Below are 19,502 nucleotides of genomic sequence, written 5' to 3' on the forward strand. Positions count from 1 at the left end.
GAATCAGAATTTGGACCCAAAAGGGTTAGGAACATTAGAAATCCATCTAACCTACTATCTAGTGAAACAATACAGTGGCAAAGCTATGACAAGTCCCTTTGGCTCCTGATTCTTTTTGTCCATTCTACTGATCACTTAAGTGAAGAACAATTCTTAGCATTGAAAAAGTAAAAATAGGATGGTAAGAATGCAATAGGAAAAATGGCATTATTAACCTTTTATTACATTTAAGGGCATCACTTTAAAACATTCTCTTGCAAAAGTTTAAGATTATTTGGTAAAGGAAGTTTAAAGGCTTTTTATACAGGACGTGTTATTTTAATTGGAAGCAATTTTTAAAGAGATTTTTGAGATTTTCGATAATCTTTAGTTTGTGTATCTGAAAGTTACAGGATTGAATTCTAGTTTGCTACAATATTTACTCTATTTAGCAATGATAGAATAATTTCCTATGGAGCACAACATTCCAAGGTGTCACTAAAATGAGCCATTTGGAAGATGCAATAAAACTAAAGAGAAACAAATGTCCATGATTACATAGCAATATAACATCGAAATGGCCTCAAAAGAGGTCTCGTGTTAAGTTTAAGAAGATAATTACAAGGTTGAACCTAGATTTGGTTAAGATTCATAACCTTGCATTTTAATACACAAAAGAACCGTAGATGAAAGGGTCCACCTTTTAAGACTCAAGGGACCAACCTCATCTCAAATAACAAACATGGTGACACCTTTCAGTCATTTCAATCTCAGTCTGTCTTGAACCATTTGCCTGAAGAAAAGCTTCCTGGTTAATTTTAAACCCCCTGGGCTATCTGGCCCTATTCCTTGGAGTTTTAAAAGCAATTACTGCAGAAGATGGGATGGTAAAGGAAACGAGCATCAAAGCACTACACACCTTGTGTACCTGTAACAGATAATGAGCCATAGTTTTCACTGAAACTTCTAATTACCACCATTCTATTTCATCAGCTGTTTAGCTGGTACCTACTGCCATTTCACCTAGACTGAAATTCTGAATTAATGGAATGTGAAGGAAATTGTGCTGCTGATGGCCCCAGGTGGCCTTTTAGTTCTAAAAGGTAGGTGTCTCTTTATTAAAACCATTAATAGAAAAAGTGGCTTAAAACCCAAGTAGTCTTCCAGACAGTCACAGCTAATTTCATTCTAAAATGTTCTAAATGTCCAAAATTAGTCAAAAGTACCAGTCAGTTTAGTAGAAAAGTTTCTAAGTGGAATATTGTCCAACCTTATGTTTTCTAATCTATCCTGATGTCCAACTTAGGCAAAATATTTCACTATAAGACCTCTATCTCATTCATAGAATACTTATTTCCTTGGGACTCTAGCTTGCTTAAGAGGATCATTTAGTCCAACACTTTTTCATTTTACATATAGAGAAAAAAACTTAAAGCCCAGAGTATTAATCCAGCATTACACAACTAGAGAAAGAACCCAAGAGCTTCCAGTCCCATTTTCTTTATTCCACACTTACATTTATTTGTAGATATAGATATAGGTAAATATATGCATGTCTCAGATCATCTGTTTCTGATCATTGGAATAAAGTAGGCCAGTGAAGAAAGTTCAGTGAAGAAATGTTTTTAAAAATGTATTTCTTAGACCACTTGCTGTTTTTTTCCTCTTCTCTAATGGCCAAGTATTTTGGTTGCCAAGTAGAAACATCAGTAGTGATACTTGGCTTTGAGAAAACTCCAAAGATAAAAAACAGTTGCTTAAGGGAAAAAAGCCTGTAGTTAAAACATTTGTTCAAGCATTTCTTAAAATCTACAAAAAGCTAGATAGCTTTAAGAAGTAAAGGGGACACTGCTACTACTACCTTTCTCCACATATTTAAAAGTAAATCTCTTCTTTGAGAATTAAAGGACAAAACACTTTGTAGAACAGTTTAACTTTAAAAGTATTTTGTTTAAAGAAGTCAGTTATACTATCCTCCTTTCCTAACCTTAATTTCTTTGGCTGCCAAAAGAATTTTGAAAACTATATTGCCCCAGGGAAACAGAATTGGTAGTTGGGCCAGTTTTGTCTTGTAACACTGATTTTTATTACTACCAGTTGAAAACACTTCCCTTTCTGTAGACTACATTTTCCTACCTATATGCATTCCTAGCTCCAAGGATTTTGAGCTCTAAAAAGTAGATGAAAAGAGAGCAGCATTGAGTGTGGGGCTTTGTGGGAGAGGATGGGGGGGACTGGCCAGGATTCCGGTCCTAGTTCTGCCCTGCACCTGTTGTTACACTTTGGGCAAATAACTAAATACTTGTTTCTTCACCTTGAAAATGGGTGAATCAGCCTTAATTTCTTCTGGCTTCTGAGGCTATGAGAATTTGGATAGAGGCATAGGGATTTTTTTCCCCCTAGTGATAGGGGCCTTGCTTGAAATTTCTAGAGAAAAACGGGTGCAAGCAATGCTTCATACCTTAGTACACTTAAAATGGATTTAGCCTTGTTAAAATATTTTATATGTACACAATATGTGTGCATATCTTCATATATATACATATCTAATATCCCCAAACTAGAAAATATGCTCAATTGAATAGGGAATTTAGGTAGAGGTTATGTCTTTGTAAGAAGTATTGTAGCTGATAAGAGAAATACTCGGGTTGATAAGCATCACCATCTTCATTTTTCCAAGCCATTTTGGGTGGATGACAAAGGGTTAGTAAAGGATAATAGATTTTAAAATGTATTTCAGTTTTTAGGGTTTTTCTAATGCTCTTACACATTTATATTAAAAGTGCATCTTTGTGTCTTCATTTAGTGAATGCTAGACATGGACCCTTATACTGAATGAGAGAAAGAAATGAAGACTGAGTAAAAAACTAATGGTAAGTAACCTCCCCAAAATTTCTAAGGGTTCTAACAACAAATGACTATAGTCCAAGTTTTCTCAAAGTATATAATAGGTCATCTAACATCCAATACTAACCTTACAGTCAATATAGTCATACTTCAAATGAAAACAATCTCATTTTGAACTGGGAAGATTAGATATGATTTTTTTTTAAAGTTTCAGAATAATCCAGAGGAGCAAGTTTTTGAATCTTAGACACTATTCAATAACTTGCTAAGGTATTTAATTCCAATAGATAAAAGAGGATGAGACCTTTGCTATTGTACAGTAAAAGGATTATTATTACATCACAGCAAGTCATTAACCTACAATCAATTTTCAAGTGTGCCAAACACTAATTTTGCCATCATGAAACTAATGAATTTGGAATTGTGCTGCACAATCAGAAATGTTTGACATTTACAATACAGAAGAATGAAATGTTAGCCACTTTTATATACTGTAGATGTTTTGAAAATAATTTCCATGTTTGTTTTTTTGGTAAGTGTCCCTGTTAACGTTTCTACAGCTGATCAACTTTTGCTCATAGTCCGTGATTTCAAGGCTTAAGTTGTTCCATGGCCTTCTGTTCTATATTAAGAATTGCTGCTTTTGGTGCTGATTTCTTTTCTTTCAGGATCAAGGTGGGTGCTTTCAAACAAAATCTTGTTTTTTATTCCTTCTTGGATCATTCTTTGTTGGATTCTTTGCTTTGCAAAATTATATCTACAATGAAACCTTTTAAGAAAGATTAATCAAAAATTCCTACTGAAATAGTGATAATTTATAACATAGTTTTCTGTGTTGATTTTTTTTGTCATGAGACTCCTACCATAAAATGAAATAACTGATTTAAAATAAATCCCCATTTCAAATAATCAAATATTTGGAACTGAAAAGTTTAGCTTTGTGTGACTACTGCTAAACATTCTTTTTAGTACATAATAGTTTTACTGATAGCAAATTTTTAGCTACTCATGAATGAAAAAACAAAACAATGTTAGCACTATAAGTACTAAAATATTTAAAAATATTTTTTATTACAACTTTCAAGGGGAAAAATTGGCTTAACTTTCTTTTCACCATTTTCCTACTCTGCCATTTTCCTTAGACTGCATGGCTGTTTCTGTGTTTGGGGAGCCTCACAGCCCATACTCCTAAGGAATGAAACCCTTCTTTTTGACAAGGTATTTAAGAGTTCAGTACAGATAGGCTCTTATATTAGCCTTTGCCAATAAAGGCCTGATACTTATAGACTAAAAATTACAAAATTAATTTGTTCTTTATTTTTGTTAAACTTGTATTTGAAATTCCTTATCAGATTAGTTAAAATTCAGGTTGTCTATTAAAGTATGTAAAGACCAAAATTTAGACTGCATTTTTTCCTATTAAAAATAGATAAATGAAGTTGATAACAGATTTTAAAACTGCATTCCTTATTACAGAGAGAGTAGCTTAGATTTTATTTAAGAGATGTTGAGCACCATGATGTATGTAGGTCTGTTTAGAAAATAGAGATACATACAAAATAGACAAACATTATACATACCAGCTTCCTAAAGTTCCCAAAATAAATACTCCTACTGCAACATCACAAGATCTTCTAACTCTACCTGTAAATAAATATCACCCAGATGTTAATTTTTAATCTCTGAAACTATTGCAACTAGAAAGACATTTCATATGGATATATACAATTTTTTTAAAAGTGCAAATACTCACTGGTTAATAAAAAATGTCCGAAGCCAGCTACAACAGATCCTAATGAACCACAGAGTACAGAATCTCTTGCACAGGGTACATTTTGGACATCCAAAATTCCTAGAAGCTTAAAAGGCTGGAATTAAAAGAAACGGGGGGGGGGGGGGGAAGGGGGGAGAGATCAAATTTGAAAAAAGGAAATATTTTCCATTTCAGGTTTATTTTGTAGAGATGGATCATGCACAATATCTTCCCATTACATTTTGAATTTAAATATTTTCAACCTTTGAAGTTATTCCTTTAAAAAATTCAACTGCTACTATGTTTTCTAGGGTTGTGAACAAAAGCCAACAGTGTTCCTTTATCATCCAGCTCATGTTATGGGGCCATAAACCCCATGGCACACAATATGTGACGTTGTGTTAAATGGACAGTAAATTTATTGAATATGAAATAAATCTTGGTCAGAAAGCCTCATTCACATGAATGTCTTACCAAGCAATTACTATAGTGGATTTTAAAATACTGGGGGGGGGGAAGAAAAAAAGATTGTGCTTTTCCCTCAATCCCCATAGGGGAGTGGGCTACTTAATTGTCCAATTTTGAAAATGTAAAGTTAGTGTTGAATTTAGCAAGTGGTTTGGAGCAAAATGCACACATATTTATACATGGAACTCTATCTTGTACCAAAATTGCTAAGATTAGAGATATTAAAATGCTATTCTGTATTACTTTTTGTAGCAAAATCACATTTGCTTTTAATTCATTTACCTATTATCCTCTTTTGTGTTTGTTTTTGCTGTCTATTAAGGCTTCTTACTAGCTTAGTGCTTAGTCCCAAATAGAAGCATTAGCTGCTTTTGGAACTTCAGGAAAATAAATGGCCAGAAGGTCAGGGAACTTTTAACAGATTGATTTGTCTGAAAGAAAAATATCTTTAAGAGGAAATGGGTATTATTAAAAGTTAACACAGGGCAGGCAGCTAGGTGGCTCAATGAAGAGAGAGAGAGAGAGTGAGTGCGTGAGCCAAGTCTAGAGACTTGGTCCTGGGTTTAAATCTGGCTGTGGACACTGTCTAAGAGCTTTGTGACCCTGGGCAAGTCACTTAACCCCAAGTCTACTCTTTACTCTTCTTCTGCCTTGGAACTGATACTTACTGTTACTTCAAAACCAGAAGGTAAAGGTGTTTTTTTTTTAAATTAACACATTGTGATGAATAGAAGGAGCAATGAGTCAGGAGATGTGGACTATAAATCTTGCTCTGCCAGTAACAAGGTATACACACATTGGTAAGTCACTAGTCTTAACTTTATCATCTGTAAAATGCTCTCTAAGGTCTCAAATAATCTAATTAGTGTTTTTTAAAGTTTTTCTCACAATCTTTACCTGATAATATAACAGCAAAACAAATTAAAGAGAGTAGTAATTTCTGTTATTTTCCTGATTTCTGTAGTATCTTTTACCAGTGCAGATTTTGCAACCCCTCTGTGCCTTTGAAATGACCTTATAAATGGCTTTTTCTTGTGAAATTAATTTATTTTTAAACCCTTTCTTAGTAATGATTCTTTTTTTATTTTTATTTTGAATATTTTCCCCTAGTTACATATTTTATGTTCTTTCCCTCTCCCCCCAATCCCCCTTAGCCCTGCTGCATAATTCCTTTAGTAACAATTCTTAAGACAGAAGGGCAGGAGCTAACTGGGGTTAAGTGATTTACCCAGGATCACACAGCTAGGTGAGGCTAGATTTGAATCCTGATTCTTTCAACTCCAGGTGGGCCACCTAACTGCACTTGAATTAATTTTGAAAAAAAGGATTCTTGGAACTGAAAAAGTGTCTTATCTATTATAAAAAAGAGACTTTTAGCCACTATGGGGAATAAAAAAACAAAAACAAGCTATGATAGCTATGATGACTTTTGAATAACTAGTATAAGAAAGACTTCTTTGCTCAGTGAGCCTAAATTATATTTTTCTGGAACAATACATAGAATAAATATCAGTACAAAAAATACTATAAAGAAATGTCACAAAATAGTACCTGGTTAATTGCCAAATAGACAACATAGACAGTAACTTGAAATTATCACTATGTATCAGAATAGTTTGAAAAGTCCATTCAGAACCTAGAGGGTGTAAATTATCTAAATAAGTTTAAGAAATAACTTTTTAAGAATGGTCCAATTTGATTCTTTTCATGATTTTGAACAGCTGATTTTTGTCACTCTTAAAAATGATGCCAGAAGATTTCTTACCAAATAAGGTGATCAACTGTGATGAACAGAGAAAGAAAACTTGAGTTGTTGAGTGTTTATGTAAACATGGATGTTTGGTTACCCTACCTTGGACAGGAACGGTCAAACTCAAGAATTGAAAAGCAGACCATTGAGATCTATAACATGGCAGGAATTGTATTTGCATCAGTATCTGTCTACCCAGATAGACCCACAGAATACAAGAATAGGAAGAAAGCAGGTTATCATGTCATCCAACCTCATTCTGCCCCTTTATGGATCATCATGGATCAACCCCAGCCTGAGAAGTGGGACTTATCCAAAATCACACAGTTCATTACTAACAGGCAGAACTGCTACCTGATAACCAATGTTTAGTGTTTCTCTTACTACAGGATGCTGTTTCTTCCTTACAGAGTCTTTTAAAGGATTTTACCAGGTCTTTGACTATGGACTGGATTACTGATTAAGCATTTGACTTATTTCTATTGTGAAAAATCAGATGAGATAATGCATGTGAAAAGCTCTATGTGAAAGCAAAAGATAGTACAAGTATAATTCCTGCCATGTTACAGGTGATGAGGAAACTGCGGTTTCAAAGAAGCATAAATTTCATGCTGAAAGGGAACTTAGAAGTTGCCTCATCAAGTATTTATTTTGGAAACGAAAAAAGGTGAAATCGAAACAGAGACAGCATTCAGTTCCAAATCAAGGGTTCCTAGCTGGCTCTGCCTTCACTGGTTTAGTTCTGCAGACAGATAGTGAGTGTGGCAGAACTACAAAAGTATCCAGGAAAAATTAAATTGTATTACAAGTGAAAGTCATGTAAAAGAGAACACATGAAAAGGTAAAGTAAGAAAAGGATGAACAGAAGAGCTCATGAAGATTAGCAAAGGATTATGAGGAAGTAGATATTTATCAAATACTACTTTATGTTATTTAAATCACACTCCTTGCAGGTTTGTTCCCTTTGCTCCTACTCTGTAGGGCACAGGCTACCCAACACCTTTAGGATCACAAGAGTTCAGGAAAAGAACTGTTGGCACTTAACCAGTCTAGCTTCTCACACGGATGAGGAAATGGAGGCTCTTAAGGGTCTTTTATTAAATACCCTCAGTAACCATCTCTGGGCATGCATCTCTTTATCTGTCAAATGAGAGTGGTGGATGACCTCTGTATCACTCTAAGGAACATGAGGTGAAGTGTCTTGTCTTTGAAGTCACAAATACAGTTATGTAGAGCTAAATGAAACCCTTCTGCTCTTCCAATTAGTGTAGTGAATAAAGCCCTGGCTTGGAAGTCAAGTTGCCTGGGTTCCATCATAATCAGATCATTTCTAGTTATGTTACCATTATTAATTTATTTCATTTCACCTGAACCTCTCAGTTTCCTCATATAAAATGTGGATAGTTAAGGTAACACGCCCCTGGAATTGGGAAAATCTCAGCTTAAGACCCACGTCTGACAAATATTAGCTCTAAACACAGGCAATTCACCTATTCTCGGTTTCCCCAGACAACTTCTAAGATACAAGTTGTAAAACAGTTGCAGGTTTCTGGAATTTCCTATACTAATGAGAACAGATATCAAATATCTACTTATCACAGTGTTGTAAAGAAATGTGAGTTTTAAAGCATTATGGAAATATGAAATTACTGGTATTGCAGCAACTCTTAACATATCCTTTTCTTTGTGTAATTGGGGGGCTGACATAGCAAACTGTTTGAAATGGCTGTTCTAAATATCCCATAAAAATTTGTTTAGAAAACTGAGGCAAAATTAATTTTAGACAAATTCTACTAAGTTAATTTGGATTCTAAAACTAATCTAAAATTTTAAATTATTTGAATTATCTGAACAAAGAGTTCAGATTAAAAAAAATAAAAACAAAATCATTAAGTGCCACATAATCTTCTCTTAGCCACTTGTCCGTGCTAAAACTAAGCATGCTAAAAACTGGTAATGATTAGAAATCACAATAACAAAGGATTATTTTTATCAAATCATTTGAGGGAGTACAAAGAAAGAAGTTTCTTTAGGTATAAGTGAGAAGATTAAAGAAAGGAGCAAGGTTAGAAAGAGTAGAAAAGTTTTATTTGTCTAGGTAAATGCCTGTCAAAGAGCATCCCTAGTCTTGAAAGAAGGAAAAATTTCTGCTTTTCCCCCAAATCGGCTATATACTATTGGCTTTTTTGCTTATATAGCAAGATAAAAGACTCTTAAAGGATGCTATCAAGGATAGTTGTCCTAAAATTAGACCCAACAGCTGTGTTTTGATTTGTAGGTGTACTTAATTACCCTTCCTGTGCATGACTTAGCAGCCATGCAGTAAAATAGCTGCATATGTCTATAATATACCGAGTTTGTTGGTAACAAACTACCGAACCAAGATATATTTTAAAAATACCCTGACATGAGATCTCCTTAGAGGCTTTTTATTCAGATGAAGATCTTGGGGAGAAGCAGTATACTATTTCACATACTATATTGAGCAGAACAAAAAAATAAAGGGATAGTCGATTTCAGTGTTGTTTGGATGAGGGTATAAAAGGGAAATTGTATATCTTTTTGCCTAAATTAGCAACTTCAAAAACTTCATTTCTATAAATAGTTGGAATGGTAACTTGCACTTCAACAAGAAGAAAGTGATTATCTCTACCCTGGTTGAAGCACATGTAGAGTCCCTGTGTGGGCATTAACAAATGAGATCATCCAGAGGACAGCAAGTAAAATGGTGAAAGGCTTTGAGATTATGCCTCAGGAGGTTCTCTGAAGAACCCAGAGATATTTACTCTGGAAAAGAGAAGATTGGTGAGCACAAAATATTATAAATACTTAATTGTGTGCTGGTTGATTAACAAGCATATCATGTTGAGTCAAATCAATGAAGCAGTTATTACATAAATTACTATGTGGCCTGGTACTGGAAGAGGAATTGAGATTTGTTCTGTTTGGAGTGCAGAATCAGAAAGGATGGGAAAAGGCAAATTAAGATTTGATATCAGAAAAAAATTAGTAACAATTATATCTAACCATAAGGAAGCAGCTATATGGGCCAAGTCCATAAAGTGCTAAACTTGGGATCCATAAGACCAGAACCTCAGATAGTGTCCTAGCTAGAACCTCTCCTCAGCAAATCACAACCTCTTAGCACTTATGAAGAATGGACTCCTTTTGAGAATTATTTGACTGGCTGACTGAAATTATGTGATTCTCTGACCACCTGAGCATCTAGTAATACAAGATACAGGTGAACTAGAAGAAATAGGCAGTTCCTGTTTTAAGGAGTTATAATCTATTTGAAGAAACCATGAAAATCGACTTGAGTCCCATCTCCTCATGTCACATCACCCAGGCACATTCTGCCACTATCTCATTCACCTATCTCTCTTTAGCAAACTCCTTTCCCACAGAGAGCTGATCCCATATTTCATCATCTGCACATCCTCAAAAAAACCCTCACCTGATTTTTCTCCACTTCTCTGAATGAAGCCTTTGATAACGATATTTTCTCTAGCCCATTTCATTAGCTCTCAGGGTTTCAATGATCTCTGCTGATGATTCTCTGGTCCACTTAGCAGCCCTAACCTCTCACTTTTCTGACTGCCTTTTAAACATGTCAAACTGGATGTCCCATAGGCATTTTGGACATGTCCAAAACTGACAGATTTTCCCACTTTGCCCGTTTTCTAACCTTCCCTATTACCACTGAGGACTGCTCCTCTCCTACACTGCCACCACCCTACTACAGGCTGTCAATCTTGCACCTGGACTATTCCAACTGCTGGTTAGTCTCCCTGCCACAAGTCTGTCCTCACTCCAGTCCCTTCTGTGTTCTGTCAAATTAATCTTCCTAAAGCACAAGTCTAACAATACCCCCAGTCAGTAACGGTGAGTGGCTCTAGGATCAAAAATAAATTCTTTGCCATTCATAGTCCTCCCTGCCTTTTCATCCTTCTTACACCTTACTCCTAAATATTCTGATATTCCACAATATTGGCTGGCATTGCTGTTCCTCAAAGAAGACACACCATCTCCGGACTAAAGGGTGTTTTTCATTAGATATTAATTCCCAATGCTTTCCCTTATATTGTCTTTTGGCCTTCAAATTCCAACATTTTTGGAAAAAAGCCTTTCCTGGTCTTCAATACTATTGCATTATTCAATTTGTCCTGTATATATCTTGTTTTTACATAGGGGTCAGATCTCTAGAATCTGATAATTGAGTTTTCAAAAAGCAAAATCATGCAATTAAAAAGCATGCGACTTGTGAGAGTGGGGTGAGAATAGGGGTAAGAGCACAACATTCAAGAATTCTGTTAGTGACACAAGAAAAAGGAAGCTAATAAGTGGTGGTAGAATTTTATACAAGTTTAGTAGTTGAGAAATATGTAAATAGGAGTTGCCTGAATGTTCTCAGTTCCTAGGAGGCTTACCCAAGGCTGCAACTGTTGAGAAGAGTAATGAGCTTCCCTGACCAGAGATATACAATAAATTTTGTTTTGTTTTCTAGGTGGGGAAATTATGTCCTTTAGATAATTTTGAGATGACCTAGGAAAATAAAACCATTAGGTTGTGATCAGAAATGAGAAGTTTGCTGGTGGAAGTGAGTGTTGGAAGGGTTTTTGAAGCTTATGAGTTACTATAAGTTGGAGCATTTTCTGCATTCACACACACACACACACACACCCTCTACATATATTGATCTATGTTCTAGGAAAATGAAGGGCAACGGGTCTTGGAAACATAAGCATTAATATTAATTCCAGAACTCTTTAATCTTCCAGACAGGCTACTTGTTGGAAAAAAGTAGGAAAATTCCTTTCTCTAATAAAGCCATAAACTTCCCACTATCCAGTGTGGTTTTTCTCAGTGCTCATCTGCTGGCCCAGTCACTCTTCATATTGCTATGTGGTGCAAGGAGGTGCTTCCCACCCCCTTTCCCATTTTGTGTCACTGCTATTCTCTGACCAAGTCAGGAAGAGATTGCTGCCTTGGTTGGGGAAATGTTTTATGTTCCTGGTTACTATTAATTAAATTATTAAGTAAATGAATGCTTCTCATTTCTGATCACAACCTAATGGTTTTATCTTACTGGGTCATCTCAAAATATCTAAGGGATATAATTTCCCCACCCAGAAAACAGAGTACCTACCAGCTGGGCCCTGAAAATCAAGACCAGTATTTTTTAGATGGTGTTTGTACCTATTTAGATAGGTAAAGAAGGTATTAAGATGAGACAAAATTAACATAAGTTAAATGCCTGTTCTTTTCCCCAACCTAGATCACTACTCGGTGACTCATGACAGCCACATGCCTGTGTGACCTCATACCCTTGTTCTATCCCTATTAGCCAGGATCCTCCAAAATCCAAGTAGCAGAGATACAATAATTGCCCAATCCAAATATTTGTTCATATTGTTTCCAGCTGTAATGTACTCAATCCTCTCTACCAATCCTTTTAAGCTCCAGTTCAAGCCACTCCTCCAAGCCTTCCCTGAACAGTCATGCTCATCTCTTCCTTTGGATCATGGATTTAGAGCTCAAAAAGATCCTGAGGTCATTTAGTTCAAAAATTAATTTGACAGATGAGGAAATTAAATCTAGAGAGATTTAAATGATATGCCTAAGGTTACATAGGTAATATAGGGCAGAACTGAAATACTTTGAACCTTTATATCTAGTAATTATGCCATGGGATAATTGTTTCATTAGGTATTTCTCCAACTATGTTATAACCCCCTTAAGGAACTTTTAGTATTTAAAGTTTAATCTTGCAAGACCTCAGTGCTTAGCACACAATGTGATAGCTAACAGTAGACATTTATTCAACAGAAAATCTATAGTAAACACTTTATACTAGATCTAGATGGTAGGTATATAGAAAGATAAAATAGTTCCTGCCCTCATGGAATTTTATATATTGGAGGGAAACTATGTACACATAGAAATCTAGATGTATGCAAAGTAAGTTCCACAAGAAGCACAGTAACTAGAGAAACAAAAAAGCTACCTTTTAAGCTATGGTTTTGTAGGAAGGTAGGAATTCTAAGAGTCAGAGGAGAGGAAAGACCCTGGTTGGGATCAGGGGGATGCATAAAAAGATGGATATGGAGAACAGGCAGTAGGGCCAATTTGGCTCAAATCTTTAACTGATGCCTCAGTGGTAAGGTAATTTTAACCCAATCTGAAATGCCAGACAACAGAATTAACTGCCTTGCCTAAAACACACCTAAAACATCCAAACAACCGCTTTCAGGCAAGTTGGGTATGTATAGGTTAGGTGGAGGATAAACAGTCATAACAGATGCCAAGTTTTTTCTTATTGTCTATTGATTACTTTTCCTTCCACTTTCTTCATGGGGCAGGTAATTTAAAATTGTTAGCCTTCATTCAAAGTTTTACCAGCCTATATTAGTAAAAAAGGGAATCCTTCATTGTGAACAAAAAGTATTCCTGAAGGGGTGGCTTAAAAATTTCTTAATTTTGTCCATATGCACCGAACCTTTCAATATAGCCAGATAAAATTCCAATTAGTATTACCCTGGCATCTTTAAACAAAATACTCAAAATATTAAAATTTTAGGACTAGCAGGTAAGTAGTTTTTATGATTTCAGTAACCTATTCCCTCACTGCAGTGGTCCCAAAACTTTTTTGGCCTACTGCCCCCTTTCCAGAAAAATATTACTTAGCCCCCTGGAAATTAATTTTTTAAAAATTCTAATAGCAATTAATAGGAAAGATAAATGCACCTTTGGGAATCACTGCTAGAGCAAGAGTTCTTAACTTGAGGCCTGTGAATTTGTTATTTCGTTATTTTGATATAAATGGTTTCTGTTTAAATCTTTTGTATTTTAAAACATAAGAGTCAGCTAGGTGGCATGGGGCATGGGTAGTGGACCTGTAAGTCAGGAAGACAAGATCAGATCTTGCCTCAGACACCTACTTACTGGCTGTGTAACACAGGTAAGTAAGTCTTTTAAATTAACTCAACATCAATCTCATCTGTTAAGTGGGGTTGTACCAAGGGTTATGAGGCTACAATGACAATATAAAATGCTAATCTTACTAAAACTCATTCCTTCCCCTGCATGTGACCCCACTCCATCCTATTCTCCCAAAAAACTGCCTCATCTAGTGTTTTTATACTTAGTTCTTGCCACATGCGCTTTGATCTAGTGGCACTGGACTTAGGCTCTTAATCAAATAAAATACTCCCCTTTTGTAGCTCCTGGAGCTTTTCTCTGGCTCTCTGGCTGTCCCCAAGCCTAAAATGCTTGCTCTCTTCTCTGATCTCTGCCTATTGGCTCTCCTGACTTCAAGTGTAATGAAAACATAAGCTTCTGTAGGAAGCCTTTTGTTTGCTTTTCCCTCCCATTAGAATGTGAGTTTCTTTAGGGTAGGGGCCATCTTTAGCTTCTATAACACCAGTACTTAGCACTGTGCTCTACTTTCGTAGGGGATAACAATTGTTTATTGACTGATAATACTCCAAATAAATTCCATTTCCTATAGGTTTTATCCTCATTGCAGATAGAAAACAGTTGGGGTGGCACTTGATACTGTGACTTTGGGCAAATCATTTACTATCACTTTTTTTTGGCATACTAACCTATTTAACCTAAAGTCATTGCTAGTAAATCATCTGAACTTCCTAATGTGGAGAATAATTAGACTCAAGGTGTCCAATTCAGATTGTTAGATGGCAGCCAATTTAAAGCAGTGTTAATCTGTAATTCAGTAGCACTATCTTCTGCATGTAAAGTGTATTTTGAAAGATTTTTAATAGAAATAGAAAGTAATAGAGGTTCCCATGAAAGGTAGCTTTGAGTTATTTCTATTTACAGTAACTACTTGGTTAACATTTCTCTGGTCTTTATTAACTGCAACCTCATGGGGAAAAATGTGTCTTTTATGAGAAAAATTAATATTCCTAAGACATGACCAAAATCATGCTAGGCAGCAATCTGCTGCATAAAGTAATTATAAAAGGGCAAAAAAAAAATCTTACATGTAAATCTGACTATTATTTTGCCAGAATAAAGATAGTCTAGTGGTATTCATAACCCCATCCACACAATCTACTGTAAAGCATGATTCAGCTATATTCTGGCCCACTTGCCACTCCTCTTAGAAAAGTTCATCTCTGCGCCTTCACTTCTGCCTGTTGGAATCCCTGGTTTCCTTCAAGACTCATGTGGCTTGTGAACCATCTACTGCAGGAGGTCTTTCCTGGTCCCCTCACCTGGTCACCAGTGCCTTCTCAATACTCATCTCACAACTGAATTGTATAACTATATTTCTCTCATATTGGAATGTAAACTTCTTGGAGGCAAGAACTATTTCACAATTAATTTAGTATTCAAGTGCAGAGAGCACATAGGTATTTAATAAATACTTGTTGATGGAATGATCTATCAAACCTGCCTTTTTTGATTGCAGGGAGAGGGGAATATGAGGAAACATAGTTCTGATGAATGAAAATAAGGCATAATTCTGACACTGGGAAAAACAACAAAATACTCTTTAAATGCGCTTCTTAAATCTCAAGACTAAAATGTAATTAATGGAAAACAAACTACAATCTAATTAACTATTGCTGAAAGGCTCATCACCAGAATTTCACTAAGTTTTTTCTTAATTAAACCAAAATTCATAGAAGCTATACATCAAAGTATAAAGGAAATTCATCTTCAAGTTATATCACAAGTTATTCAGAGATAATGCCCAAGTAGAAGGGAATGATTTGTATAGACACAAAAAATCTATAAAAAAGTAAAAGTAATTATTTTGTACTGATTGCTGTACTATTATCTGCTTTTCAGCTCTGTATCTCAGCAACTTGATTTTAACACAAAGCTAAGAATTAAATCACAATCAAATTCAGACAAGATTCATAAAATAGAATCAGTAGCTCACAATGGGAGATAACTTGTAGGATAACTGTTAAAACAAATTATGTCAGAAATTTATTTGATTAGCCCTGAAGTAGAGCCGAGTTAAGAGTTCTCAAAGTATCAAAGTTAATTTGATAAAATATCTATTCTCCATATTTTTGTCTAGATTACCAATATTGGTCATTTAAAAATTCCTTCGAATTGTAGATAGCTTCTGTTTTTTAAGATTCTTTGCAGACCACCCTCATTTACTATATCTCAAAGATTAATTAGATCACATCCTGATGAGATTTAGAAGCCACTCCTACTTGCATCAGTAACATACTTAACTTTTTTTTTTTTTTAAATCCTTATTGTGTATTGGTTCTAAAGCAGAAGAGTGGTAAGAGGTAGGGGTAAAGGCTCAGGGTTAAGTGACTTGTCCAGGGACTTAGAGCTAGGAGGTATCTGAGGCCACATTTGAACCCAGATATCCCGTCTCCAGGCCTTGCTCTTAATCCACTGAATTACCTAGCTGTCCCTCATATCTACTATTGAAGATAGTCACAATTTCCCCCTGCCCAAAGCAAAAAAACCCTTGCAACTACATCATGCTTGCATCTGTCTAGTACTGACTTACACTTTTTTTCATTTCTCAAATATTTTAGTCATTTATCTAACAACTCCCTGAGAGAGAATATTAATTCCTGCCTACAGTTGAGGAAACAGGTTAAGTGTTGACTTGATCAAGATCATAGTGTCCATTACAAAGTCTGGTCTGGAATTCTGGGTGCCAGATTTCCACTATGCTTTTTAAGTACATAAGATTCAATGTAAAAAAAATAAAATACCACATCTTGAGAAATCACCTACATTTTTTGAGCACATAATAAAATTTGGTCAAACATTAAAAATATAAGTAACAGTTGTATATTAGGGATTTCATTTTTAAATTTAAGATAAAAGATAGTGTTTATTATCTTTATTCTTAGATTTATATTAAAATATACATATTTCAGTGTCATGTACTTTAAAAGTATTAAGAATATTTCTAATATCTGTATTCCTGATTACCTAACTCATTAAAAAATAGGAAATCTCTCATCTGTGAGCACAGCAGATGATTGAAAATTTCAGAATGATCTTTATGATAATAACCTAATGCAATTAGAATTGCCCCATACAGACTGAGATATTATTTGGTTTTGATGAGAGCTTGCTCACTATGTTAGACCTTATATCCTTAGTTTGACTCGTTATCTCTCCAATTTAGTAGTTATTAAAAGTTTAGTACCTACAGTGTGGCTTGGAACAATTTCCATAAAATAAAATCTGAACAAATTGCTGTGGTTGTATGTGAATCAAAATCACTCGTGTTATCAACTTTTCATTCAAAAAATATAAAAAATAATTATTTTGGCATTTAAAGCCCTTCTCCATCTGGCCCCAGCCTTTCAGCTTCAAATAATGTTTCACTTCCAACGGTCTACTTACTCTATATAATATTCTACCCCCATGATTTTGCCAAACATTTTTTTTTTTTAATCTTAGTATTTAAAGAGCAGCAAGGGTTTGGCAATAAGGGTCAAGTGACTTGCTCAGGATCTCACTTGGTTAGGCAGGGCCTTGAGGCCACATTTGAACAGGTCCAGACTCCTGGTCTGGAGTCCACTGTGCTACCTAGCTGTCCCTCTCCCATGACTGCAGGTTGTCCATCATATTTGACTTGTGCTGTCCCTTACCTTTGCCTCTTGGAGCTCCTAACTTAAATGGGCCTTCCTACCAGAACCCTTTCTTAATTTCCAGGTGCCTGCCCTTATGTTTTCTCCATACATTCAATGTTGTTTTGTGTTCCCAGTGTTTTTGCACACAATTGAGGCTTCCTAAATCCTTGATGATAAAATTTAATTTACTAAACTAGTAAAGGTATAGTTACTGTATGCTGGTTTACCTAGTGGATGGAGAGAGGGCCTTGAAATTAGAAAAATCTGGGTTCAAGGTTTTACCTGATTTCTGGGGGCCACTAAATTTTCCATTAAAGACCCATACTGGTTGCATATTAATGACTTAGAAAAACCATATTAAATTCTAAAAATTGCATTTTGATTCCTGGGCATCAGGAGTATTCCTTGCTGTGGTGGCTTGACACTTCTGCTCTAGAAGCCAGGCCACTAGATTAAGGTGTCCATCCGCATTTAGACAAGATTTCTCAATGGGAAGAAAAAAATCCAGCCTTACATCAAGGAAATAACCCGTCTAGTCCCTATCCCTATGATACTTAACATGTGAAGATAATGGGTTGTAACAAAGTAACAAATTTTAACGACTCACTTCCCCTTCCCCAACACTCCAACCTCTGTTAAAAAAAGCAATGCTAGGCTTCAGAATCTAGCCTGTGGGGAGGCAGCGCACTCTTTGTGCACTTTTCATCGTTTTATTACATTATCATTCAGGTAAGTCTTAACTCATGCCTGACAAGCGAAATTCGGGTGCCTAAAAATGGAGAGAAAGCCAAGCCAAAGAATACTAGAATCCCGTGGGCCCACGCAGGGAGTTATCATGCTCTAGCTACCCACGTGCGATCGGCAGGCTCCGCATAAACCCTGACCCTGAGCATTTCATCTTCTCCCTCACGGCTGCCGCCCTTTCCCCGACCGCGGGGGTCCCAGTCTGGGCCCAGGAGACGACGGAAGCGATTGATCGGGCGGGCTCCGCAGGCCCAGGCTAGGCGCTTGGGCTCCCCCTTCCGCTCGGCCCACCCTTCCCGTTACCTTCCCCTTCCCGGGTTCCCCGGCCTCGGTCTCAGTTGCCATGATGACGAGCCCGTGCCGCACGCCTCGCTACCACCGAGACGAAGGGGAAGTACCGCCTAGAGCTGACGCTCTCGCGCTCCCCCGCGAGCTCTTTTTCTGGGTCCTCCCCAGTTCTCTGTCTCCTGCCGCCCTCCCTCCGCCCTTGCCAACACTACGTCCGCCATTTTAGAAGCTGCACCATCGCACTGCAGTGCTTCTCGAAGTGGCCTGCGGTCGCCTTGGTAATAAACAAATCCTTTGTTCATTGAAATGGGTCACACGTTCCCCAAGGTTTCTTCCTAACGCTGCCTCCCCGCTGCACACTAACGGGTCGGCTGATGGAGAGGTGTGTGTGTGTGTGTGTGTGTGTGTGTGTGAAATGCCTTATGATGCAACCGCGCCACCAAAGTCCCGGGAGAGGGAGGGGGAGGGGATGCTGCACTGGCAACCACAGTTCTCTCCTCATCCTTCCCCAACCGTCGTGCGCGCGTATGCGCGTGCTAGAGAATGTGGGGGTGGTTAGAGGGAGCGCGCGCGGGGCGGGAAAAGCGGCGAAAGGGCTTGGAATGGTAGGAGTGGGGGAGGGACGAGATAATGGCGCATTGTCCTCTGAGGCCAGATCCGCGTCCTCTCGGTCCGCAGTAGTTAGGGAGCGGATTACCGCGCGGCACCCCACCCCCCCATGTTACGTCACCAGCTGCCCAAAGATTTTCTAGGGCCACTTTGAGAAGTTCTCCTCGGCCTCTCGTCGTCCTTCTGGTCCCCTCCCCTACTGTTCCCTCAGGGCACCAGTAGCCATTAAACCTCAAAAGGAGGAGAAACCCCTCCTAAAGCGTATACCCCTCCCCCCAACTCCTCTCTCCGTTTCTCGCGCACAAAAAAAAAAAAAAAAAAAGAAACGAAGCCATTAAAGAATCCCGCGAGACAGAGGAACCAGTGAAGGAGACTTGGGGGACAAAATGGAGGCCGGATTCTTGTGGGGACAAGACGCATCAGGGCCCGTGTCGGCCGGGCCGGGGAGTCGGGGTGCTGAGCACAGAGC

General features: G+C 37.1%; 1 protein-coding gene and 1 long non-coding RNA gene across 2 annotated transcripts; one reads left to right on the plus strand and one right to left on the minus strand.

Moving 5' to 3' along the window:
• Positions 1 to 209: 209 nt before the first annotated feature.
• Positions 210 to 4,224, plus strand: LOC123243586. Its single transcript, XR_006506040.1, has 3 exons — positions 210 to 1,082; positions 2,786 to 2,852; positions 3,969 to 4,224. It is a non-coding gene; the product is annotated as an uncharacterized LOC123243586 (long non-coding RNA).
• LOC123243585 (cytochrome c oxidase assembly protein COX20, mitochondrial) lies at positions 1,648 to 18,790 on the minus strand. Its single transcript, XM_044671590.1, has 4 exons — positions 18,440 to 18,790; positions 4,580 to 4,694; positions 4,407 to 4,470; positions 1,648 to 3,595 (listed from the first exon to the last, which is right to left on the minus strand). Exons 1-4 carry the CDS (start codon positions 18,479 to 18,481, stop codon positions 3,454 to 3,456), a joined length of 363 nt encoding a protein of 120 aa, XP_044527525.1. The 5' UTR covers positions 18,482 to 18,790; the 3' UTR covers positions 1,648 to 3,453.
• Between the last annotated feature and the right edge of the window lie 712 nt (positions 18,791 to 19,502).

The sequence above is a fragment of the Gracilinanus agilis genome, chromosome 4, assembly GCF_016433145.1.
Source record: "Gracilinanus agilis isolate LMUSP501 chromosome 4, AgileGrace, whole genome shotgun sequence".
Taxonomy (NCBI): Eukaryota; Metazoa; Chordata; class Mammalia; order Didelphimorphia; family Didelphidae; genus Gracilinanus; species Gracilinanus agilis.